This window comes from Microcaecilia unicolor, chromosome 1 (genome assembly GCF_901765095.1).
Source record: "Microcaecilia unicolor chromosome 1, aMicUni1.1, whole genome shotgun sequence".
Classification (NCBI taxonomy): Eukaryota; Metazoa; Chordata; class Amphibia; order Gymnophiona; family Siphonopidae; genus Microcaecilia; species Microcaecilia unicolor.
The window spans coordinates 251,892,211-251,918,732 of NC_044031.1; the positions used below are offsets into that span (position 1 = coordinate 251,892,211).

The 26,522-nt window shown below is 41.6% G+C and overlaps 1 protein-coding gene across 1 annotated transcript in view; it reads left to right on the forward strand.

Annotated features, from left to right (window-relative positions):
* Positions 1–26,522, forward strand: part of ITGA9 (integrin subunit alpha 9) — a 686,274-nt gene that overhangs the window by 389,267 nt on the left and 270,485 nt on the right. The window contains exons 16-17 of the mRNA XM_030205631.1: positions 2,007–2,156; positions 24,719–24,795. Of these exons, the coding sequence (XP_030061491.1) occupies positions 2,007–2,156; positions 24,719–24,795 (227 nt within the window). The remainder of the gene's footprint in view (positions 1–2,006; positions 2,157–24,718; positions 24,796–26,522) is intronic.

Genomic DNA, 26,522 nt, shown 5'->3' on the forward strand with positions numbered 1-26,522 from the left:
ACTGCGCCTAAATTTTGGAATCGCCCCGACCCACTCATGCCCCTCATCTGGCCATGTCATCTTTTGTGATGCATGTGAGACAGTTTAGGCACGCAATGTTATAGAATAGCGCATAGGTGGATCCACACTAAGTTCTAATTAGTGCCAATTAACATCAATAATTGATTGTTAATGGCTCATTAACTAATTAGTTTGCCTGCAGTCTGGGATCCGTGCCCAAATTTAGGCGACCTTTATAGAATCCAGGGGTCTCTGTATAAATGAATGTAGCCGCTTATTTTATATTAAAAATCCTAGCATAACCGGGTAGATGCACATTTATGTGGTTAGACACAAGCATTTAGGGATCTTTGTACCAAGCTGTGAGAAAAAGGGCCCTGTGCTAGTGGCAGAGGGCCCTTTATCCCACGCGCCAGGGTAGTTTTTTCTGCAGCTGGTAAAAGCCCCCCACCCCAAAGAAAATGGACACGCGGTGAGATAACTCTTACCGCGTGGCCATGTGGCGGGGAGCCCTTACTGCCAGCTATTGAGGTGGCAATAAGGACTGCCGTGCTAATCTGGTAGTAACGTCCAAGTTCTGGGAATGCCCAAATCCTGCTTCCAATACGCCCCCTTGTGATTTAGATGCACTGCAGACAAACTGCATAGAAAAATGTCTTAAAATGGCTTTTGAAAATAGCAATTTGGACGTTTTGGCAAAAAAAGTCCATCTACCACTTTGTGATGCTTTTTGTACATTTTTCTGTTTCTAAAATGAGCCCCATAGTCATATTTTTTTCTGCAAAAACTAGATAGATAGATAGATAGATAGATAGATAGATAGATAGATAGATAGATAGAGAGCTGCCAAGGGGTCCTGATTTTTGAGAGGAAGATTTTAGTACATGCCCCAGCCATGCCCACTCTGTCTTGGCATCCGCCCACTGTGCCTCATGTCATCTTTTTCTTTTGATGTAGGCATAGGGGAAAAAAAGATTTTAAATGTTCCCAGATTTCAACCCAATTCATGTTTAATGTGGGATATAAATAATATAAATAAGTAAGTAAGTAAATAAACTCTGAATGTTGAACATCTGATTGTCATAACATGATGTCTGTTTTAGAGGCCATTTACCTTGAGAAAAAAAAGTTTCTGCACAAATATAACAGTGCTACTATAACCAGCCCCTCCAAATGACACTTTCTAACAAATTACGCTTTCTAACAAATTACTACTCTTCCTATGAAAAGTTATTCCCTTATTATACTTCCTCTGTGTACATCTGTATACTGCACAAGCCAGCAATGTTTGAAAATATAAGTGAGATAAATAAAAACAAATGCTACCAACAATATGAGAATGACAACGTGGATACAGCAGCTCATAGGTTACCGTTTGCTTACTTTGTTGAAGGAGAAACAGAGACTAACCTAATGGCTTCAACTTTTCATCCCGTCTCCCTCTTTGATGCAGCCTCTGCAGCAGCCGCAATAACGAAAAAAAAAAGAAGCAAACTCAGGGCCGCATCAGCCTTCAGGCATACGCTGTCGGCTCTGCTGGTCCAGTGCCCCTGCTGACGTGAAGTTCAAGTTCCGGGGGCAGAGGACCAGCAGAACTGACAGCGCTTGCCCGAAGACAGTGCTGCGGCTCCACATTTGCTTTTTTGTTGTTGTTGTTTTGCTGCCGCTGCTGCATTGGGAGAAGCAGCAGCAGCGGTGGTAAGAAAACCCGATTCCATCTCAGCAGGAGACTTTCCTGCTTTGGTGGGAATTCGGGAGATGATGTGTTATGCCATTGATAATGATTTTTATTCTGTTTATAGTAATGATTAGTGTGTTGAGGTTTCTGAATGTTTAGTGATTGTTATATTGTACCTTGAGCACTTTTATGGGAGGCATACTGTAAAATAAACTGCTTGGATTTAGATCACACCTTTTTCAGTAGTAGCTCACAGAAAGTTACGTTCAGGTATGCTAGGTTATATAATGCTGAATTACCTAACTCCTGTGCTTCTCTAATCTTACAGCGAAAGGTCAATGATGTGATATCACCAATTGTGTTTGAAGCAACATACAGTCTAGGGGAGCATGTGATTGGTAAAGAAGAGAAGGAGCTGCCTGCTCTCAAACCCGTCCTCCGATGGAAGAAGGGTGAGAAGATAGCCCAGAGGAATCAGGTCAGTACATATAGAAGGGCGTGCAGTGACAAGAAGGTGCATACTTTTACACAACACATGTAGGCCTTTCTGAGGCATAATTTGAGTGGAACACAGGTGGAGTCATGAAGGAGATGTGTAGTTACTAAAATACACATTTGTGCACATACTTCACTCCTGTATTTGTTCATCTACGTTTTATTCACAGTTCTAAAGGTTTTTAAGAGTATTTTATAAAGGCTCATAATCGCCTATGTGTCTTTATGAATTAGCTTCAAAACAGGTGCGTACTTGGCCTCCCAACCTAGGCAACCTGTTATTAAAATTAGTTTCAGAGACCCTGATAGAAAGTTTGATGTGGTTACCTACTGCTTCCTCCACTTCTCTGTCTTTCTCATTCTACCATTTGTTTTTAATTTGTCTTATTAGGGCCTGAATTTCATGGTTGACTTGGATGTATTGAGCATTCTTTCTCAGGGTCTTGCCAGCAATACACACTGTGAAGTATGTGCTTCTTAGCTAGAACTTGAGCTATTTCTGTCTTTTTTTTCCTCAAACCGGTCCTGTTGTTTTCTCTTAACAAAATTAAGAACATCGGTAATTATAGGGTAATTATATTTGCTCCATGTCACTTCACAGTATAAGGGGCCCTTCTACTAAGTCACGTAGGAGCTTACACGCACCCAATGCGAGTCAATTTGAGGTTACCGCCTGGCTACCGTGAGGCCCCGGTGGTAATTTTGGTTTTTACGTGCGTCCGGAAAATAATTTTTATTTTCCTGTGCGCAGTGGAAACTGGGCGGAAATCGTCATTCTACGCATGTAGACGATTACTGCACCGTTACTGCATGAGACCTTGACGACAATTTTTATTTTACCGCATGTCCATTTTCGGCAAAAATTTTAAAAATGCCTTTGTTTTCAGGTGCGCTGAAAAATGGGTCTGCGTGCTCCCAAAACACGCGCCTACACTAGCGCAGCCCGTTTTTCTGTGCACCTTAGTAAAAGGACCCCTAAATCTCTGAAGCTCAGGAACTGTGAAGTCTCTTTTTTTTGTTCTTAGATCTTTATGTTTAGGAATGTTTAATTTCTTTGAAGGTCTTTAGAACATAATAGCCATACTGGGTCTGACCAATGGTCTGTCTAGCCCAGAGTATCCTGTTTCCAACAGTGGCTAAGCCAAGTCACAAATACCTGGCAAAAATCCAAATAGTAGCAACATTTGTTGCTACCAGTCCCAGGGAAAGCAGTGGCTTCCCAGTGTCTATCTCAATAGCAGACTATGGACTTTGCCTCCAGGAACTTGTCCAAACCTTTTTTTTAAACCCAGATAAGCTCATCGCAGTTACCACATCCTACAGCAATGAGTTCTAGAGCTTAACTATTCTTTGAGTGAAAAAACATTTCCTCCTATTTGTTATTTGTTTTCAAAGTATTTCCATGTAATTTCATTGAGTGTCCCCTAGTCTTTGTACTTTTTGAAAGAGTGAAAAATCAATTTACTTCTACCCATTCTACACCACTCAGGATTTTGTAGACCTCAATCATATCCCCCCTCAGTCGTCTCTTTTCCTAGCTGATGAGCCTTAACCTTTTTTAGCCTTTTATCATCTGGGAGGAATTCCATCCCGTTTATTATTTTGGTTGTTCTTTTTTGAACCTTTTCTAATTCCACTATATCTTTTTGGAGATACGGTGACCAGAATCGAACGCAGTACTCAAGGTGAGGCCACACCATAGAGTGTTACAGAGGCATTATAATATTCTTGGTCTTATTTTTGCATCCTTTTCCTAATAATTCCTAGCATCCTACGAGGGCAGGACACACTGAGAGGGAAGGGAAGCAACAAGGAGGCAAGCCTGCCTGCCTGCCAGCTGTTTTTACTGCCAGTTCGCTGTGACTTCGGGTAAATTAAAGAGAATCACTGGACATGGATAGGAGGGGAGGGCAGGGGGGAGGAGAATCGCTGGACATGGATGGCAGGGGAGGACAGGGGGCAGAGGAGAATCGCTGCACATGTATAAGAGGGGAGGGCAGGGGAGAGAAGGAGACATACTGGACATGGATGGGAGGGTAGGTCAGTGAAGAGAGATTTGCTGGACATAGATGGAAGGAGAGGGCAGGGGAGAGAGGAGAATCGTTGGACATGGATGAGAGGGGAGGGAAGGGGAGAGAGGAGAATCGCTGGACATAGATGGCAGGGGAGGACAGGGGATAGAGGAGAATTGCTGGACATGGGAGGGGAGGACAGGGGAGAGAGGAGACATGCTGGACATGGATGGAGGGGAGGGAAGGCAGGAAGGAGATGCACGTGGATGGGAGGGGAGGGCAGAGGAGAGAGGAGAAATGCTGGAAATGGATGGAGAGGAGAGCAGGAGATAGAGGAGAATTGCTGGACATGGATGAATGGAGGAGTTGGCAGGGAGAGAGGAGAAATGCTGGACTTGGATGAAGGAGAGGGGAGAGAGAATTATTGCTTTATTTGGATACAGGGGAGGGAAGAGAGAGGAGAAATGCTGGACATGGATGGAGGGGAGGAAAGAAAAAAGAAGAAGATGCACATGGATGGAGATGAGGGAAAGGGAAGAGAGGAGAAAAACTGCACATGGATGAAGAAAATAGGCAAAAGCTGGATCCACGTCAATTCCACGGAGGAGGACCCAGCATTTACTTATGGATGTAGGGCAAGAAATGAAGAAAAAAGGAGGAAAGTAAAGAAATATATGGAAAGGAAGCCCTGGAAACGGAGTTAAGAGAACAGATAGAGAGCAGCAGAATCAGAGACTGGGACCAATATGGATAGAAAAACAAAGTCACCAGACAACAAAGGTAGAAAAAAATCATTTTATTTTCATTTTAGTGTTTGGAATATGTCCAATTTGAGAATTTACATCTGCTGTCTTATTTTGCACTGGGTATACTGGAGCTGTAACAGCTTACAGAAATTATTTATAAAGAAAAAAAATCACGTTATTTTTTTCTCCTATAGTAGTATAATAGTTCTGTTTATATGTGCATGACTGGTATAAGGGGTGTGGCTAATGTGGGTGTGGCTATAACAGGGGTGGGGTCATATGTGGTGACCCCACCCATAATGAGTACCGGCACCTTTTTTTCTACAAAAAAAGCACTGCCTATATTCCAAGAAAGATGTGGAAGAAAATAGAGAAACCATGTACAATATGTTATGAGGGAAGCTCAGTAGGAGAACTGCTCTGCAAAGGAGGCTAGATAAAAATGGGCGATCATGGATTTAGTCTTTAGTGCAATAATGAATTTATCCAGTTCGCAAGGTCATATAATCCTTGGCCCAGTTCAGGGCTGGGTGACCTACATGGCTACAGAGGGAGCTCCATGTCCCATGTTCTGACTCAGAAAAAGGGCACTCCACTTAAAGACCACAATCACAATTTGCAGAAGCACTGGCTGCAGCAGACTAACAGACTATCTCTGGGGTGTCTGTCAAGCCGCACACTCCCAGTGCTGATCAGAGAGTCGGAGCAGGATGCAGGGAGCTGTGCAGAGGCACGAGGATGGAGACAGTGTTATGTTTAAGCAACAGCTACTCTGATATTGAGCTACTTCAGTTATTACAGAGCTTAGTGTACAGAACTGGAAAGGGAGGGAGGGAGGGGTGCAGGGAGTGACCTGAGCAAGGCGCTTTGCACACTCATTTACCCAAGACGGTGAAATATGAAGAAACCAAATCTGGCTTGGAAGGATAACATTCCATAGCCACTTATATTATAGTGAAGTGCGCAGGGATAACTGCCATCATCTATTACATTACTGTGAGAATCAAACCTAAACTGTGCTCAAGTCAAACAGGACCTTAAATAAAATGAACCGGCCCCAATGGAGCACCTCGCCGGCTATGATGCTGGTTTTTCAGCTGTACATAGGAATAGCCATACTGGGTCAGACCAATGGCCCATCTAGCCCAGTATCTTGTTTCCAACAGTGGCCAATCCAGGTCACAAGTACCTGACAGAAACCCAAATAGTAGCAAGATTCCATGCTACTGATGCCAGAGCAAGCAGTGGCTTCCCCCTTTTCTATCTCAATAGCGGACTATAGACTTTTCCTCCAGGAACTTCTCCAAACCTTTTTTTAAACTCAGATTCACAAACTGCTGTTACCACATTATTTGGCAATGAGTTCCAGAGCTTAACTATTCTTTGAAAGAAAAAATATTTCCTCCTATTTGCTTTAAAAGGATTTCCATGTAATTCATTTTGTGTCCCCTGGTGTTTGTACTTTTTTAAAGAGTGAAAAATTGATTCACTTTTACCTGTTCTACACCACTCAGGATTTTGTAGACCTTAATCATACCCCCCCTCAGCTGTCTCTTTTCCAAGCTGAAGATCTCTAACATTTTTAGCCTTTCTTAATACGAGAGGCGTTCCATCCCTCTTTATCATCTTGGTCGCTCTTCTTTAAACCTTTTCTAATTCTGCTATATCTTTTTTGAGATATGGTGACCAGAACTGAATGCAGTATGCAAACTGAGGTCGCACCATGGAGTGAAACAGAGGCATTCTAATATTCTTGGTCTTATTTTGTATCCCTTTCCTTATAATTGCTAGCATCCTGTTTGCATTTTTGGCTGTCGCCGCACACATAAGAACATAAGACCATAAGAGTAGCCATATTGGGTCTGCCTCAATAGCAGACTATGGACTTTTCCTCCAGGAATTTGTCCATACTTGGGCAGATTTCAGCATATTGTCTACAGTGACACCTAGCTCTTTTTCTTGGGTGCATCAGGTAACTATGATTTGGATTATTCTTCCCAATGTGCATCACTCTGCATTTGCCCACATTAAATTTTATCTGCCATTTGGACGCCTAGAGGCATATTTTCAAAGCTCTTAGCCTTCCAAAGTTCCGATTCCAGATCATTTATAAATATGTTAAATAGTACTCATCCTAGTACAGATCCCTGCGGCACTCAACTATTCACTCTCCTCCATTGAGAAAAATGGCCATTTAACCCTATCCTCTGGAGTGACATCTTACTTCTGTCTAGTCTGAATTCATATCATCAGTCTGTACCTCTTATAGTGTAGGTGACCTTTGTATCATGAATGTCTTTTTTTCTGAGAGAGGTGGTCCAGAAGATGGTATTGCTCAGAGGTAGTCTTGTACCTGCTTAGCTCCTGGCAAATGGTGGTGATTACAGTTCCATGTTCAGTGCGTTTGGAAATGATCTTGCTAATGCCATTGCATCTGAACACTCTGTTCCATGATGCTACATCATAGGCAAACTTGTTATTGATGTCACCTATCAATATCAATAATTTATAGATGTTAACCCCCTAATTTTGTATATAGCGCTCAAAGTCATGCGTGCCCAAATTGTGCGCACAATTTAATTGCTTAACAAGCCAATTAGCACCGATAATTGGGCGCTAATAATTATCATCACTAATTGGCAATAATTGGAATTTACGCGCATATCATTATAGTTGCTATTCTATAAAGATGGGCATGGAAACTTTTGGTGTGGATCCGAAAAGGGGTATAGCCATGGGAGTGGCATGGGCAGGTCGGGGGTGTTTCTTCGATTTGTGCACAGTTATAGAATTCGGGGGATCTGTTGGGCAGACTGGATGGACCCTACAGGTCTTTATCTGCCATTATCTACTATGTTACTATGTAAGAGCATATGCTGGGGCATTTCAGGAGTGGGCATAGGACGTTCCAAACACCTGGACGTTTTACAGCCATAAAGGAACAAAATGAAAACGTCTAGGGCTGAAACTTCAACATTTTGGTCTAGACCTGTTTTTAAAATGAATAAGGCACAAAAATGTGCCCTAAATAACTAGTTGAATCCCCCCCTTACTCCCCCAGTGGTCATTGACCCCCCCTCCAAAGATGTGATTAAAAATATTACTTACCAACCTCTATGACAGCTTCAGATGTTATAGCCAGGTCTATTAGAGCAGCAAGAAGGTCCCTAGAGTAGTGTAGTGGTCAGTGGAGTGCATTATAGAGAGGAGAGGACCCAGTGATATCCCACTGTACCTGTTACACTTGTGGTGGAAAGTTTTGCCCTCCCATGCTCCCCCAAAACCTACTGTACCCACATATAGGCGACACTTGCAGACATAAGGACTACTGTAGCGGTGTACAGAGAGTTTTTATATGAAGTCCACTTCAGTGCCCCCTAAGGTAACCCATGGCTCTCCTGGGATGTCTGTGTGGCCAGTCTACTAAGAATGTTGACTTCTCCTACATCCCAATGGCTTGATTTTCTACATTTTTCACTTAGACTTTTTTTGTTTTGAAAATGGCCCAAAAAGATAAACGCACAGAGCATGAAAGCATCTTGCATGTGGTCATTTAAAAAAAAAAAAAAAACACCAAAAACTCAAAGATAGATGTATTGCTGTTTCGAAAATGGCCATATTTCCCATTCGGATTTGGGACGTTTAGAGCAAAATGTCCAAAGTCCAACTTAGACATCATATCAAAAGTGCCTCTCTATGTATCTTTATGAAATACTAGCACAGAAATAGCTAAAATTGTAGCTCCAATGTGGCTGCATAAGTTTACATTAGCTCGTGTAAATGTATGTACCTGATGTACTCATGTAGGCGTACCTTGTGACTCTGGCCCTGCTGTTGTCATAGTTCTACCTCGAACACACCGGGGTTGCGTGTAAGTATGTGCCTAGTCATAGTGTATACTTGTATGTGGAGATAATTTATGAGACCATTTATGTGAATATAAAGGCATGTACATGTAAAAAAAAACTCGTCATTTTAAAATTACTCCCAAGTGGCTACTCAAAAGATTAAGGATATTTACAGTCTTCCAGGGCTTCCTTGTAGAAAGCGCGAATTCTGCGATATCTGCTCTGGCCAAATGAACTATTTTCTACTAATTATAAAATGAAAAAGCTGTGATGAAACACTTTAATCTTTTCTTTGCTTTTTGGTTTTATTTGTTTGCTTGTTTTCCACAATACCCTTTTGTTCTTTCTGCTCCTATACGGACAGGATTGTATACAGCGTAATTGGTGCCGCAGCTGTAACTAATCAAAGCAGTTATCAAGGTCAAGGATCACATGACCCCCTCCGAAGAAGCTGAACTCTGACTGACTTTTCTTTCCTCCGGCACTAGTGGGATGCTAGTTAGATTTTGTATAAGTTACTAAAACAATATAGGGTAATTCCACACATTCATATTTCAAATCGTCTGTGCCAGATATTTCTGTGTTTATCTTAGCTGGAGGGATTTCTGTCCTGGGTGGTGTATTGTTCAGCTACATGGCTTTTTCTGCACATTTTAATAAAGAAAATGTGTGAAGTTTTTTTTTTTTATTTATACCTGTTTCTACTCCTTTCTGTATTCATGATTGCTCCTTGGCTCTCACTGCTCTTGCAGTACATGTAGGTCTTAGAATCCTTACTCAGAGGATTTGTTGTTTTAATATTATCAGAATTCTTTCTCTTTCCCTCTAATCCCTGCAGCTTGAATATCTTTGAAAATTTAAGTTTAGAAGAGCAGGAATATGAACATAAAAAATGTTAGTGACATACAAGCAAAAAGGAACAAAAATGCTAGAATAGGTGCACACAGGGCTTTTGTTTTAGCCTGTATGCACGGCACCTTTATTCTTGCCTTCCAAAAATGTCCTATCCCACTCCATTACATTTCTCATTCAAAATCTTTCATCTTGTTTTCCACTTCCCCCCACTCCCCTGGCCCCTGATACTGCCACTCCCCTCCCCCAGCCCACGTGTGTCACTGACTCCCAGCTCAAGTGGGCCACTGATGCTGCCACATTCTCCCCTGGCCCATGTGGGCTACTGATGCTGCCACATTCTCTCCTGGCCCATGTGGGCCACTGATGCTGCCATATTCTCCCCTAGGCCATGTGGACCACTGATGCTGCCATATTCTCCCCTAGGCCATGTGGGCCACTGATGCTGCCATATTCTCTCCTAGGCCATGTGGGCCACTGATGCTGCAACATTCTCCCCTGGCCCATGTGGGCCACTGATGCTGCCACGTCCTCCCTTGGCCCATGTGTACCGCTGATGCTGCCACTTTTGCCCATCCAATGTGTGCTGCTGATACTGTCACATTCTATCCTGGCCTATATGGGCCACTGATGCAGGCCCCAGATTAAAAGGTATTGGGCTGATGATTCAAATCACCACCTTTTCTATGGATATGTTCCAGCTACCAGTATAGACCAGGACCGTTTACAAGATATCTCTTCTTATCCAGCACTTTTTGTTATCTTCCTTATTTATACTGTACTGTTTTAGGCAGATGAGTGTACATCCCCCTCTTAGTTCACAGAGAACATTTCTCCCAGGTCTAACCACAAAACTTTGTAATAATGTAACAGCTACCAGTACTAGCATGATTGCTAGTCCCCTGCATAGTCTGCCAGCCAGACCTGATAATGTGAGCACTTGAGTTTCTGCACAGACTCCTAGTTATTAATATACTTGCAGTCTTCTAGACATGTTATTTAATTCTGCCATTTCAGCCTGCCAATCAGTCAGTAATATGTAATTTATCTTTAAAATCAAGCATGGTACCAGAAGATTGGAGGGTGGCCAATGTAACACCGATTAAAAAAAAAGTTCCAGAGGAGATCTGGGAAATTATAGACCAGTGAGCCTGACGTCGGTGCCGGGCAAAATAGTAGAGGCTATTATAAAGAACAAAATTACAGAACACATTCAAAAGCATGGATTAATGAGACAAAGCCAACATGGATTTAGTAAAGAGAAATCTTACCTCACCAATCTAGTACATTACTTTGAATAGTTGAACAAACATGTGAATAAAGATGAGCCAGTTGATATTGTGTATCTGGATTTTCAAAAGGCATTTGACAAAGTACCTCATGAAAGACTCCAGAGAATATTGGAGAGTCATGGGATAGGAGGTAGTGCTCTATTGTGGATTAAAAACTGGTTAAAAGATAGAAAACAGAGAGTAGGGTTAAATGGTCAGTATTCTCAATGGAGAAGGGTAGATAGTCGGGTTCTTCAGGGGTCTGTGCTGGTACTGCTGCTTTTTAACATATTTATAAATGATCTAGCGATGGGAGTAACTAGTGAGGTAATTAGATTTGCTGACACAAAGTTATTCAAAGTTCTTAAATCGCAAGAAGATTATGAAAAATTACAAGAGGACCTTAGGAGACTGGGCATCCAAATGGCAGATGACGTTTAATGTGAGCAAGTGCAATGTTAAATGTATGGGTGTACCTACTACTAATCATTTCTATAGAGCTACTAGATGTATGCAGTGCTGTACACATTATATGCAGGTACTGTTTCTGTTCCTAGAGGGCTCAGAATCTAAGTTTCTTTGTACCTGGGGGCAATGGAGGGTTAGGTGACTTGCTGAAGGTCACAAGGAACTGCAGTGGGAATTGAGCCTAGGTTGTCAGGATCAAAGTTTGCTGCACTAACCATTAGGTTACTCCTCCTACCTGTTTGCCTTCAGAATTTAACCATATCTTACATTCTTCTTCGATCACTGCATTCTCTCAGTGACCATAGATTAGTTTTACCCAGCCCACGACTGGCACATTATGAATCAACTCAACACTGTGCCTTCTTTTTTGTTGCCCCAGTGCTTTGGAATTTGCTCCCGTTATTGATTCGAGGAGAGCTATTAAGACCTGGCTTTTTAACCAGGCTTATACAACTTGATTGGGGTAAGGGGTCCCAGTGTACTGTATCCTGTACTGAATATTGTCTCAGGAAACTATTGGCCGTCTTGGTATGAATGATTTCTACCCTTTCATGAATTGTAGTTCTTTTCTATTGATTTTTTTTAAATGTAAATGTAGATTGTAAACTGCTTTGTCCTGCCTTGTCAGTTAAAGGCGGCATACAAAGTCTGAAATAAATAAATATTCTGGAGATCAGTATGCATACTCCCAATTAGGTCTTTAGTTTGCTTCTCTCAACCTTCAGTCGTTGACTGCTTTTCTGGCCAAACTGAGGGGCCCTTTTACTAAGCCACGTAAGCATCTACGTGCACCCAATGCACGCCAAAATGGAGTTACTGCCCGACTACCGTGTGGCTCTTGCGGTAATTTCATTTTTGGCGCATGTCCAATACGTGCGTCTGAAAAATATTTTTTATTTTCGGACGCACACAGGTCATTACTGCCCAGATTCTTTATCGCTAGGTCAATGGCTGGTGGTAAGGTCTCAGACTCAAAATGGACGCGCGGCAATTTTGATTTTTGCCACACGTCCATTTTTGGCCAAAAAAAGAGGCCTTTTTTACAGGCGCACTGAAAAATGAATTGGTATGTGTCCAAAACCCGCGCCTACACTACCGCAAGTCATTTTTCAGCACACCTTACTTTCAAAACACCGAGTGAAGACTATCTATTTCCATTTGACATAAAACTTCTAAAATGTAGGGATCCCCTAAAAGCTATGAACACCTTCATAGGCAGTGGGAAGTAGAATTGAACAGGCCTGAGGGTAATGTTGACTTCTCCATAATAATAAAACGAATTCCCCAGACTTTCTTTAATTTGGAATACAGGGAATGTTGGTATAGGATTCTTCATAGATCATATTTTTCCCCTTACCGACTCTCTAAAATGGGGAATCCCACTCTCTGTCAATATATTAAATGTGGGCACTCTAGAGGGGGGGGGGGGGCATATGCTATGGTGCTGTACATTAATGCAGTCCTATTGCAACGCTATTGTTCACTATCTGTCCTCTATAACTGGTGAGATGATTGTGTTCACCCATGGTGACTGGTCCTTAGATGGAACAGGGCATTAGCTATACAGGGGATGGGCCCAAAATTATTAATCCAAAAATCCAGGGTGATAACATTGAAATTTGTTCTTCGACATTGGTTGCAAACCAGGGGCGTAGCTACGGGTGGGCCTGGGTGGGCCTGGGCCCACCCAATCACAACTCAGGCCCACCCAGTCAGCGCTCGGAAAATCGGGCACTTAAAAAAAAAATCAGTGAAGCCATTTGACAGGCAGCGCTTCGCGTCTGCCCTGCGTGCATTGCAAAAGAAGAAAATCGTCTTCGGGCCTTCCCTCACTGTGTCCCGCCCTCCGCCCGCCACGCCGTAACAGAATGCCGCACACCCCACGCTCCAGGTGGCTGTCTCCCATGACAGGCCCAGTCAGCCAGGTCCGTGGTGCAGGCTGCACTCACTGTTGCCTTGCAGCCCAGCTGTTTGACGACGACGGCAATGGTGGCGCTGGCTTGGCCTGTTGGCTGCATGAGGCCTCTTCTTCTTAAGGTAGGGACTGCGACCAGGCGACCACCGACACAGTTTCCGCGGCGGGTGCTGACTGTGTGTGTGTGGTGTGGGCTGCTACTGGGTGGGGGATGATGGATCCTGGAATTGGATGGGTCGGGTCAAGTCCACCTCCCTGGCACTTGCAGAAGCTGCTCACCTGACCCATCCCCGACACAGCACAGACAGGGCAGCCAGGAAGTTGGAGAAAACAGAAGAGGAGGTGTTCCTTCCTAAGATTTTGTTTTCTTTTTACTTATTTGGCAGCTTTTTAATTTATTTAAACGTTTCCTGTATCTAGGTTTAAGTAAATATCATAAAAACTGAACATCAGTAAAACAGCTTAAAAGTGATTATAGCTGGTAGAAACAGCAGTTATAATTCTCTGTATTTTATGCTCATTTTTCTATGCTGTTCTAAACAATACACATTGCAAAATTTCTGTGAGAATGTTCCTTGATCTTAACTGTTTCTGTAATCTGCCTTTGGGATTGGAAAGCCTGGTGTTATAAAGATGGAATATACTGAAATTCAATGGAAGTAAAATTAAACTCTCCTTTCATTGGGGCATATGGAATCACATCTGCATCTGGTGTCTGTTTTGGTGGCCCTTTACTAGGTGAGAAGAGGAGGGGAGGGGAAGAGGAAAGAAAGGAGGTGGAAAGGGAGAAGTGGAAGAAAAAGGGCATGATAGAAGGGGAAGGAGAAAGGGTGGTAGGGGAAAGGAGAAAAGGGGGAAGGAGAGGAGGGAAAAGAAGAAGAAGGGGGAAGGATGGAAAGGGTAAAAAGAAGAAAAAAGGGGAGAGAGAAATGAGGACAGGAAGTGGAAAGGGTCAAAAAAGGAAATGGAAGAGAGGGGAAAGGAAGGAAAGAAAAGGAGGGAAAAAAGAAAAATGGTGAAAGATGAAAGGGAAGATCTGGTTTCGTTTTACAATAGGTGAATTGATGTTCTAGTGCTCACTGTAGTGTTTAAGATGCTTTCCTTTTCCTTGTGTGACTCGTAGAAATAACTGCTTATGGTATGGTAGAATTGCTCTATAGGTCCTGAGTGTTTTGTATTCTCGGTATGGTGGTTTTAAGGTTTGCAACATAGGTTCCGAATATGTATGTGGTTTATGTTGCTGTAGGACAGCTGTTGGGCAGACTGTTTATTAAAAATGATTTAGGATCCCCAAAAAAAACTACTCACACCTATATATACATAGTGCCCACCCATATTAGCTCTGGGCCCACCCAAAATGTCAGGTCTGGCTACGCCACTGTTGCAAACTGAGTCACCTTCATATTAGGAGGTTGCTGTGTTTTGGAATCTTGAGGGTTAAGGGGCATTCCTAAATGTAAAAAACTCTTCCTGTCGGTTTGGGATCTTTATCTTTGTTCCCTTTCTCCAAGAGCAAGGAATTCCATCATGAGTATTTTGGATGGGCCCTGTAGACAGTTATAATCTCAGGCCTGGGTTGGGATTGGTTTTTTTTTGTAGAATTATTGTTGCTTTGGTGGTGTTGGATTGGAGAGTGGTGCTCGGAACGAGACTTTGAGAGATGGGGGGATTTGGAGATGAGATGGAGAGATCCCACTTATTGTATAATGGTGGGAGCTAAGGTTCGCTCTGTTATTTTGAAGTTTAAGGGGGGTTGGTAGTAGGGATGAGGGGGAGAGGAGTGGTAGATTTGCAGGTTCTGAGCTACTTTGTACCTCTCTTGCTTTATCTATGTCTTGGCCCACATTGTACTTGCACTGCTCAGTCTGGGTTGAGGGTTATTGGTTTCCTTATCTTTGAGTTAGTCATCAGTTTGGGTCTGGGTTTGGGGTTGGAGGGGATATATTGGACAGTATTATGTTGTAGGTGTTCTGGAAGGCTATAAGAAGTCCTTCAGTATTGGAATCTGGGTTGTATGGGGTGTGTTTTGTTGGGGAGAAGGGAGCAGGGAGGGAGTTGGGGGGAGGTTTCAGGGGGTGCAACTGTTGAACAATCTCAGTTTTTTGTTGTCTTTTATAAATTTGTTCACTAACAATTGTTTAACACTAATAGGGGGTAAGATGGGGGAGGTGATGTTGAGATGTATTGCAAAATAATGAACAACTCAAAAGTTTGATACTCTGTTACTTTTGACTGGTGGTTTGATAAAATTTTGTTTAAACTTGAAAGGGAGAAGTGAGAGGCTATTAAAGTTAAATGAACATCCTTCAAAGAATGGAAAAAAGGATCTGAATGAAGAAAACAAGAAGCAACATAAGCACTGGCAAGGTAGATGCAAAATATTGATAAGGCTAAAAGAGAATACAAAGAGAAACTTGCCACAGAGGAAAAAACTGGTAGTCATAACTTTTCAGGTATATCAGAATCAGAAAGCCTGTGAGGGAATCCTTGAGACCTTTGGATCATCATGGAGTAAAAGGGGCACTCAGGGAGGACAAGGTCATAGTAGAGATACTGAATGAATTAATTGTTTCAGTTTTTACTGAAGAAGATGTAAAAAATTTACCTGTACCAGAAATGGTTTTCAAGGGTGACAATGCGGAGGAACTGAAAGAAATCTCAGTGAACATGGAAGATGTACAAATTGACAAATTAAAGAGTAGTAAATCACCTGGACTCGATGGAATACACCTCAGAGTACTGAAAGAACTGAAACATGAAATTGCAGATATGCCTTTAGTGATCTGTAACCTGTCATTAAAATCATGGAAGATATCTGATGTTAAGCCTATTTTTAAAAAGGGTTCCAAGGGCGATCCGGGAAATTACAGACTGCAAGCCTGACGTTAGTTCTGGACAAAATAGTGGAAAGTATTATAAAGAATAAAATTACTGAATATGAAGACAAACATGGTTTAATGGGATTCAGCCAAGGGGAAGTCTTGCCTCACCAATTTGCTTTTCTTTGAATAATTGAATAAACATGTGGATAAAGGTGAGCTGGTTAATTTATTGTGTCTAGATTTTCAGAAAGCTTTTGACAGAGTCCCTCATGAGAGACTCCTGAGAAAATTAAAAAGCCATACAACTGGAGGCAGTGTTATGCTGTGGATTAGGACCTGGTTAATGGATAGGGTTAAATGGATATTTCTTTCAGTAGAGGAGGGTGAATAGTGGAGTGCCCCAGGGATCTATAATGGGACTAGTGCTATTTAACATATTTATAAATGATGTAGAAATGGGACCAACAAGTGAGGTGATTAAATTTGCTGATGACAGAAAACTATTCAATCTTATTATAATGATTGCGTACTGTGAAAGATTGCAGGAAGAATTGGAAGACTGGGCATCCAGATGGCAGATGAAATTTAATGTGGACAAATAGAAAGTGATACACAGTGGGAAAAACTATCCAAATCATAGTTATCTGATGTTAGATTCCACCTTAGGTGTCAGCACCTAAGGAAAAGATCTAGTTGTTATTGTGGACAATATGAGGAAATCTTCTGCCAAGTGTATGTTGGCAGCCAAAAAAGCAAACAGAATGCTAGGAATTATTAGGAAAGGGATAAAAAATAAGACAAATAACACTATAATGCCTCTGTATTGCTCCATGGTGTGAAAGCACCTTGAGTATTGTGTACAATTCTGCTCCCCATATCTTTAAAAAGATATAGTGGAATTAGAAAAGGTTCAAAGAAGGGCAACCAAAATGATTAAGAAGATGGAACTCCTCTCATATGAGGAAAGGCTTAAGAGGTTAGGGTTCTTCAGATTGGAGAAGAAACGGCTGAGGGGGGATATAATAGAGTTCCACAAAATCCTTAGTGGTGTAGAATGGGTAAATATGAATCGATTTGTTATTCTTTCAAAATTACAAAGACTATAGGACACTTCATAAAGCTACATAGTGATACTTTTAAAATGAATAGTAGGAAATAGTTTTTCATTCAATGAATAGTTAAGCTCTGGAACTCGTTACATGCGGTATATAGAATACACTGAGCGCTGGTCTACGTGTCTAAATTTAGTCACGGTCAATTATGTCAACTAAAACCTGGTGTAAATCCCGACGCCTAAACTAGGCATGGAGTGGGTGTATTCTATAACAACACACATATATTTTAGAAATGCCTACAACCACACCCACTTTTTAAATATGTGAATTTATGCACACCACGTTACAGAAGTAAATTCTAACGCCAATTAGTGCTGATAATTGCTTGTTAACATCCCATTATCAGCACTGATTAGCTTGTTAACTAATTTATGCACATTGTTTTGGAATACACTTTGGTTTCCATATTGAAATCTCAGCACAATAGAATCCCAGGGCAATTGTGTATGGTATTTGAGAGAAAGGTGCACTTATTTGCATGAATGACATCACAAACATTTATGCATGTATGTGCTTGGCAATATTCTATAAAATTGGCACACTAATTGCATGGCACGTAACAGCAAATGGGCTGACCAGTGACACATACATTTGCACTGTGTTTCAGTTGGTGCAAATGGCCACACCAAAAATTAGGCGCGATTCCGTGTCATAAGCACTATTCTGTAAACCGCCCCTAACTTTAAGTGTGGCTTATAGAATAGTGCTTTTTTGGAGTCATATATAGAGTCTAGCCCTTGGTGCTATGCATCTTGGTGCCCAGCTCTTGGTCCTCATTATAGAATAGCCCCCAAAGATGTTTAGAGAAAACAAATTAGAGCTTAAACTAGAAAAAAAAAAGAGACAGAGAGAGAACGGATTAACTTTTCTTTAATTCATCTAAGCAGAAATATCTCCAGATATCTTGTCTGAAAATATTGAAGATAACAGATTATACAATTTATTGACCTTTATCTGGAAGCACTTCAATGAATAGTGCATTTTTAAAATCTATTACCTAGTTCTTGTAAGTAGCAATATTTAATAACCTGCAATGATAGTACTATTAAGAAATTGACACGGATTAGACAGGGGCATTTAATGGGACTGTCTTCTTGTCAAGAGAAGCAGTGGTTCCATTACTGACTTAGTACATCAGGGAATGATATAATATGGTTAACAAAAGGGCAGCTTCAATGTGATCACAGCAAAGTTAATTGAAAAAAATGTGCAAGATTTGGTAATAGTTGTTGTTTTTACACAAAACATTTGTCATCAGCAAAGAGGTTTCCTCGTGACAGAATGTGATAAAATGTAATCAAGTCACTCTAGGGAATGCATAACATGCTCAAGACAAGTACATTACTTTGATAAGATATGATTGGGTTCATACAGCTGGCTGAGGGGGCAAAAATGAAAGAGGAAAAAAAACCACAAAATAGAATGAAGTGGCAGAAAACTAATCCAAAGATAATATTATTGAGGAATTTTGTTGGCATCTAATTAAGTTTCAATATTACCAGAACCATGGATTTTTCATAACAGTACTGGAACTGCTTGTATACTATTGTTCATAATCATCATATAAAATAAAAGGGCAGTTCTCCAGTATAAACTATGGGGCAATTCTAGAAATGAAGGGCTTATTTCCAAAACTAGCTAAGTCAATATTTGTTGCATTGGACTTAGAGGCTTTTGAAAATAAGCCCTTCAAATTGGCACCATATGTTAGGAGCCACAAAAAGCCTCACTTGTTACGTATTCTCTAATGACTTTTGAGCACGTCTAAGCCATTATGGAATACGTACTAGTGTATAGCAGCTTTAATGTACTGAAACTTAAGTGCAACCTCTTACACCCTGTGCCTTAACATTGGCTGTTGACACACATTAAGTGCAAGACCTTAGCACAATTTAGTTAATAGGCCTTTAGAAATAGCTTTAGATTGAATGGATTTATTTGGTTTTTTTTCCTGATCCTGGCCTTCACCAGCTAAAGTAGTCCCACATGCTGCTGAACAGGGCCCTTTGCTGTGATTTCCATATTTAGGATAATTTCAGAAAACAAAAGCAGACAGCACTGTAAAATAGTGATTCTCATGTACCCACACAAAGGACAGATTGTTCTACCTCTGTTAGAATGACAAATAATTGTTTCACTGCGCTGTATCCTGTGTAACCTTGGATCAGACGGAGCACAGTATCTGTGCAGGGTCCAGCACAGGAAACCGGGAAGGGATCCACCTTTAAATCTTTTAGCCACAGCAGGTTATGTCAGGGTGGGAACCCAGATAAGCAGTCCTAGCATGAATTTCAATTTGAGGTCTAGCAGCAGGTGTTTAGATGTTGTTCTACGTAATTGCCATTAATTTATTTTCCTGTGGGAGGAGGGAAATGGAGATGAATGATTCTTAATCTTAACTTCAAGGGTGTTTTTTTCCAGCAGCATAGCACCAAAGACTGCAGTAGAATTCAAAGAATCTTCTCATTTTAACATTAGTGTACAGGATTCAGATTATAATTTTGGATATTGGATCTTAGTACTAATAAACTAGACTTCATATGTCCAATATGCAGCAGCACTTGTCCTGGTAGAAATCGCTAGTACGCTCATAAGTGCTGCTCATCGGAGCCATGCCCAGGTTCTCAACAGCTGAAGATATTCTCTGATCACCCCAGCATTATTTGGGTACAGGTGATATTCTGAGCACTTAATATTTGTGGTACCCAAACAACTTCCAGCAGTCACTCTATACCTGGATATTCAACACTGACTTCTGGGTATTGGCCAGTGCTGAATATTTAAGTATAGATTTAAACACCATGGCCAGTGTTTAAATCCAATCCTGACCATGGTATTTAATTTTTTTTTTTTTTTTTTGGGGGGGGGGGTATATTTCCACCTGAAAATGCACAGAATTTAGACTGACACTACAGCCTGTTGATTAGGACATAACAGAACAGATTTGCTAAAGAGTTACTCCGTTTTATGATTTTGTGAAAATCCATATTAAATGGTAACTGAGTTCCCTGAGATCTGTGGTAGCTTTTTGCATTCTGGAGGTAAACAGATTAAACATTTACTGTTTAAACTTCTACTGGGTTTTAGCATTTTTCCAGTAAGGTTACTGAGAAGTAATTCTAACAGCACAATTAATACAGGGGCCCTTTTACAAAGGCATGCTGAAAAATGGCCTGCAGTAGTGTAGATGCGTGTTTTGGGCGTGCGCAGAATCATTTTTCAGCGCACCTGTAAAAATGCCTTTTTGTTTATTTTTGCTGAAAATGGATGTGCAACAAAGTGAAAATTGCCGCACGTTCATTTTGGGCCTGAGACCTTACCGCCAGCTATTGACCTAGCGGTAAGGTCTCATGCAGTAAGTAGGCAGTAATGGTCTACGTGCATAAAATCCCGATTACTGCCCGATTACCGCCTGCGTGCCAGAAAATACAAATATTTTCTGGGGTGCATAGCGTACACGCGTCAAAAATGAAATTTCCGCAAGGGCCACACGGTAGCCATGCGGTAACTCAAAATTGACGCAGGTTGGGTGTGCGTAGGCGCCTATGCGGCTTAGTAAAAGGGCCCCACATCACTTAGAGAATGGAAATTTCATGGACCCCTTTCAGAGGTGGTTTTGTGTAGGATTCAGGACTAAAACAGCACTGGTTAGATTATTAGATGACCTTCACATTGACATGATATATTATTGTTTTTCCTTGATTTTAATTTTGCCTTTGTAGCACCCCCACCAACCTAGCTGGAGCATCCTGAGGGCAGTCTGACGTTGGTTCATTACCCACTTGGTGCTCGGTGTCTCCACCTGAGGAAGAAAAGTGTTATCAGAAAAAAATCCAAAAAGACTACTGTGAACAAGGCTGACTAATAAATTAAATACTATAAACTGTACAGTCTTAATAAGGAACATGACTTTGTATAGGTTGTGTAGGTGCCTAATGGATAGCTACCCAGTTAATTGATCTGAACAATATCACTAACCAGAGGCTATAACTGGTCAGTACGACGAACTCCAGGTATTTAGTGACAGCCACTATCTGGATACTGCCACTGAATATCCAAATTCATTTTACCTGTGGTGGCTGGCATGTAAAAACATGGACGGCAGTGGGCTCAATATCAAGGCTAATATTTATTCCTAGTGTCCCTACAGGGTTATGAAGATGAGTTTCTTTGGTCTCCTGTCATGCCCATGTTTCATCTGAGGACAGAAACCTTTAAAACTTTTGTCAGAACTCAGCCCCCCTTCATTTTTCCTTATGCTGTATTATATGTGGCATGGAGGAGTGGCCTAGTGGTTAGGGTGGTGGACTTTGGTCCTGGGGAACTGAGTTTAATTCCCACTTCAGGCACAGGCAGCTCCTTGTGACTCTGGGCAAGTCACTTAACCCTCCATTGCCCCATGTAAGCTGCATTGAGCCTGCCATGAGTGGGAAAGTGCAGGGTACAAATGTAACAAAAAAAATATTCCTCTGAGTTGCATTCTCCATAGGGTTCACAATGCAAAAATAATGTGCTTAGGTTAGCACTAGTGCATATAATTAGATGTAAGAGAATTCTTGGCAAATTAATTGCTTGTCTTGGCCTTCAAGCATCAAGGGACCACGTCAGACTTCTGCTTAGTGCTCAGTAAGATGCTTGTTTGAATTGGAGATGCTCCTCAGATGTTTGGGTGAAGGTGAAGGGTGCAGATAGAAAGAGTCTGTACAGTCTTGAATGTGCATCTTTTATTGCTGGTAGTAAGATAATTCCTCCTCTTATGTTAAGGGTATTCAGAAGCCAAAATCAAACAGTTGAACATTAATATTCTTAGCAATACAGATGCCTCTAACAGTCATGGGGTCAGTACTCAAGCAATTTAAGCAGCCAGGAGAGGCTTCTGGCCCCTTACATTGCTTGTTTAGGGCTGTCGGCTGATATTCAATGGCACTTAACCGGTTAGTGCCGCTGAATATCACCACTGACTGCTAAACTCAAAGCCGACGATTTTGTGGGCGGTCCAGAGTCAGCACTTAACCGCCTAAGTGAAATGCCCAAATTGAACCGTATAAAACACAGTCCTATGTTTATATGGTATTGCTTAGGTAGCTAAGTGCTAAGTATTGCACTTAACAGCATAAGAAAGAGCCAGCTTCACAACCCACATATTCAGTTCTGGTGCCTGGACATGGCCCGGCATTGACTATCTAGGGATACCATTGGCAGTGGCTAAAAGCGCTCAATGCTGCTGACTGAATATTTGTCCCCATATTTTCAAACAATATACTGTATTAACTGCAGTGCACCTATCTTGTTTTGAAATACTATTTGAAGCTTAGGTAAAAAAAAATCTTCAGTCAATTTTGTCCTTTTGATATAATTTTATAAAGGCTCTTTTGTGTGTATTTGGCAATACAGGTGCATTAAAAAAACCCTCATAAAATTACCCTCCCCTCGGCCCTTGCATGAAAGCACTCATGATGACACGAATGTGCATACTTTTATGTGACTTTGGTGTAGGCAGATTCAGCAATAGAGCTGTGATTTACATAAGACTTTATGTGGATATATTTACATTTTCTCTCGAGTAGGTATAAATATGTACAAGTTCATTGTCGCAACAATTTTGGTTGCTTTTGTGGGGCACTTTTATAAAGACTCATAGTTGCTTATCCCCCAGATTCTGTATAGGTTACCCTAAGGGCGTAGCCAGACACCCAATTTTGGGTGGGCCTGGGCCTAAGATGGGTGGGCAGAAGAATCCCGTCCCATCCCACAGGTGATTTGGTCTCTCCTTCTCTCACCTGCATGCTATATGGTCTCTCAATACTACACCAGTCCAAAGAAAAAAGAACTAATCATGTGTGCAGCGTGCACCTGTGGGACTCGTTGTATTTTTTCAAAAAATTGTTCTTTGAATAATACAACGAGTCCCACAGGTGCACGCTGCACACATGATTAGTTCTTTTTTCTTTGGACTGGTGTAGTATCTAGTTGAATTTACCAAAGATTCTAATATTTAGGAGAGTTTCAGTGGTTTCAGTCATATGGTCTCTCAAAACATCCCCCCTCTCCCGCATATCTTTTAAATAGCAGATTTTCACCAGCAGTGAGCAGCAACTAATACACTCATGTTGGCCCCACAGCCTTCCACTGACACAACTTCCTGTTTCTGCATAGGCAGGAATACGTCAGAGGGAAGGCTGTGGGGCTGGTGTGAGTAATATGTAACAGCTGCTGCTCGCTGCAGGCGAAGATCTGCTATTTACAAGGTATGCAGGAAGGACAGTTGTTGGGAGTTTTCAACTGGTGGGACTTGGGGAATCTCTGCAAGCCACATCATAGGTGTGCTGCTACTGGGTGGGCCAGAGCCCAAAGTGGGTGGGCCTGGGCTCACCCAAGCCCACCCTTGGCTACGCCACTGGGTTACCCAAAGTTGGGTGCATAATTTTGGGTGCTAATTAGGCAATCACAACCAATTATTGGCATTAAGCCCTTAATTGGCAGTAATTAGGAGCTCTCCGAGGACAAGAGGCCTATAACAGATGGGTAATGTGGGTCCATGTTGACAATCCATAGCTTTGTAACATGTTTGAGCATGAGACGCACTCCATCATGCATGTGCGAGTGCCCTGCTGCAAGAGTGAGGGACCAGCAGTTCTCTTTTTTTCTGTGGTGAGGAGAGGATGTGTCGTTATCAGCTCCTCATAGCTAGTTCAGTTGGTCTTTTTGTGCCTTCCTTTTTTCTCTTTCTCTTATTACCTTTTCAGGGTTTGCCTTATATTATCCTTCTCCATATATTATTTTAGATTATTTTTGCCTTTTTTCTACGTTTTCTTTGTTTTTACCGTGCTTGCTAGGCTGCGTTTAGGCCTGAGCTTCAGTCGGGTTTTTCCCATTTCTCTTTTTTGGTTCTCTTCCCTATGTTTAGCACCATTGAGTCATTTGATTTGGCCACAACTGTTTTTCCTTTCATGTCATCAGAAGTTCCCGGTAGCTTTAAGCGTTTCACTCGGTGCAACAGGACCATCTCTGGCAAGGATACCCAGGGGTGGACTGACAGTGTTTTGGGCCCTCGGGCAATAAGGGCCATGGGCCCCTAACCACCTATCAAAAATGATTAAATTAGATGGAAGCTAGGGGAGAGTGGGCCCCCTACTGCTCTGGGCCCTCAGGCATTGTCCTGTTGTTCCAATGGTCAGTCCAGTCCTGAGGACACCCATTTTGAGGCCTCATCATACCCCTGCAAACTGTATTCTCTGTCTTCACATGAAGAAGAGAACACAGTTGGCCAGAGAGGCTCAGAGAAAAAAGATTTTTGGAGCCAGGTCCGAAGCGTTGGTGTCAGGGGCTTGTTTGCATCCCATAGTTAAATATTGGAAAATTTTACTTTAAGGTGTGAAACTTTTGTGGGTTTGTACATCAGCCATTGTGTACGGAAGACATTGATTGGGCTAGTGTGTCTTGTTGTTTAACATAAGGCATTTAAGCTCATATGAAACATTTTCTATCTTTCACAGACCATTTTTGAGAGGAATTGTCGATCAGATGATTGTGCAGCTGATTTGAAACTCCAGGGTAAACTCTTGCTATCTAGGTATGTGAATATTTGTGACATTCTACAGTTTGAGCTGCTGCTGCATAAGGATTGTCCAAATTACTCAGCAGACTTTTTCGTATGTACAGTTTTGAAAGCTAAAAGAATATTGATGGTTTGGCAATCAAATGTGGAGGAGAATATAATATACGGGTTAACAATAATATGAGGGCCTATATACTAAGCATTTTCCCATGCAAACTGGATTTACACTATATTTGTGGGCCCCCCCCCTATCTTGGGCCTTCCGCTCCCCCCACACTTCTTTTCTCACCAGTGCCCCCTCCCCCCATCATCACATTTCACTTATTGAGAAGTAGCAGGGAAAACTGCATAGCTTAGCTCTGGGCATGGCGATAGTAATAGTTTTTCAGTGAGTATGGGAAGCACATGCTTTGAATGGAGTGATCTAATGGTTAGTGCTGGAGAGCTGGCAAGTTTTCCAGTACAAGGAGGGACATTCTGAGTCAGTTCTGGGTTCTCCATAAACTGTCCTGGCACATTATGGGACCTGAAGAGCTGATTTCAATTAGATATCAAGAACTGCAAATAGAACAGGGAATTGGGATGTAAATTCAAAATCAGGATTGGCCAAAGTTTCTCCCTCCTGGAACTGGGTAACTTGGCAGCTCTGCAGCAGTGGGTTAAGAACCAGGGAAATTTGGTAAATCATTTTCACTCTCTGTTGCCTCTGGTATAAACCAGAGATGCCAAGGGTAGAATGCCCAAAGAGTGAGATTTATGGATGATGTGTCTGAGGTGTAAATTTACAAGGTTTTATGGATAGTGGTATAGTCGGACCTAGCAGTGGATACTCAGCGGCACTATCCAGATAATGCCGAGAAGGTCCACGAGTGGTGCTGGGCAAAGTTAGGAGTTATCCTGATAGTGGCAATATTTAAGGTGGACGTTATCAACATGGGCTACCGTTAAGACAGGTTATTTTACCACAAGTCCATTTTATGCAATGAGACCCTGGTAACCCATGTTGATAACGTTCCCCCTTAGTCCACTAAGTTAAGATGACAAAAAAGCTCTTAACTTTATCTGGTTTGTTATTCAGGAGAATATCTGAATTTAATTTAGCCATGGCAGGCAGTGCTTTAAAAAATACTGACTGCTCCGGCTGAATACTGACCCATTTGTAATTATTTGGCCTGTTGTACAGCGACACTTATCTAATAACAGGTGCTGCTATCTGGATAAAAGCCAACAACTACCATATAAAACTATAAATTTCATTATCTGGTGGAGCCAACATTCTTCACCAATATCTGGATAACTATCTTGGTATCTCAGGATTGCATAAAAGCTGTCTTAAGTTATCTGGGTGGTTGCAAGAGTAACGATGTTGAATGTCACTGTTACCCGGATAATTATGGCTCATTATTATTCACGGATATTAATGTTTATGTTTGGGTTTAAGTTAAGCACTGTGGCCAGCATTTAAAACAAACGCTGATCGCTGTGGCCTGATATTGGGCCAAGTAATCATTTGTGTAGCACGCTCTAGATATTCACAGTGTTGTACAGAGACAAATGAGGGCTAATTTTATGAAGGATGCTTATGTAATGTGAAAAATCCTCCCAAAATGCCTGTTTTATAAAGCAATGTAGATGCTTATATATTTTTACAGTATATGAAGTGCCCAGAACCAGCCCAGCAGTGCACAAATGGTCTTGAATACACTTACACCTGGTCTAGAAAAACGTAAATGTGTGCAAGA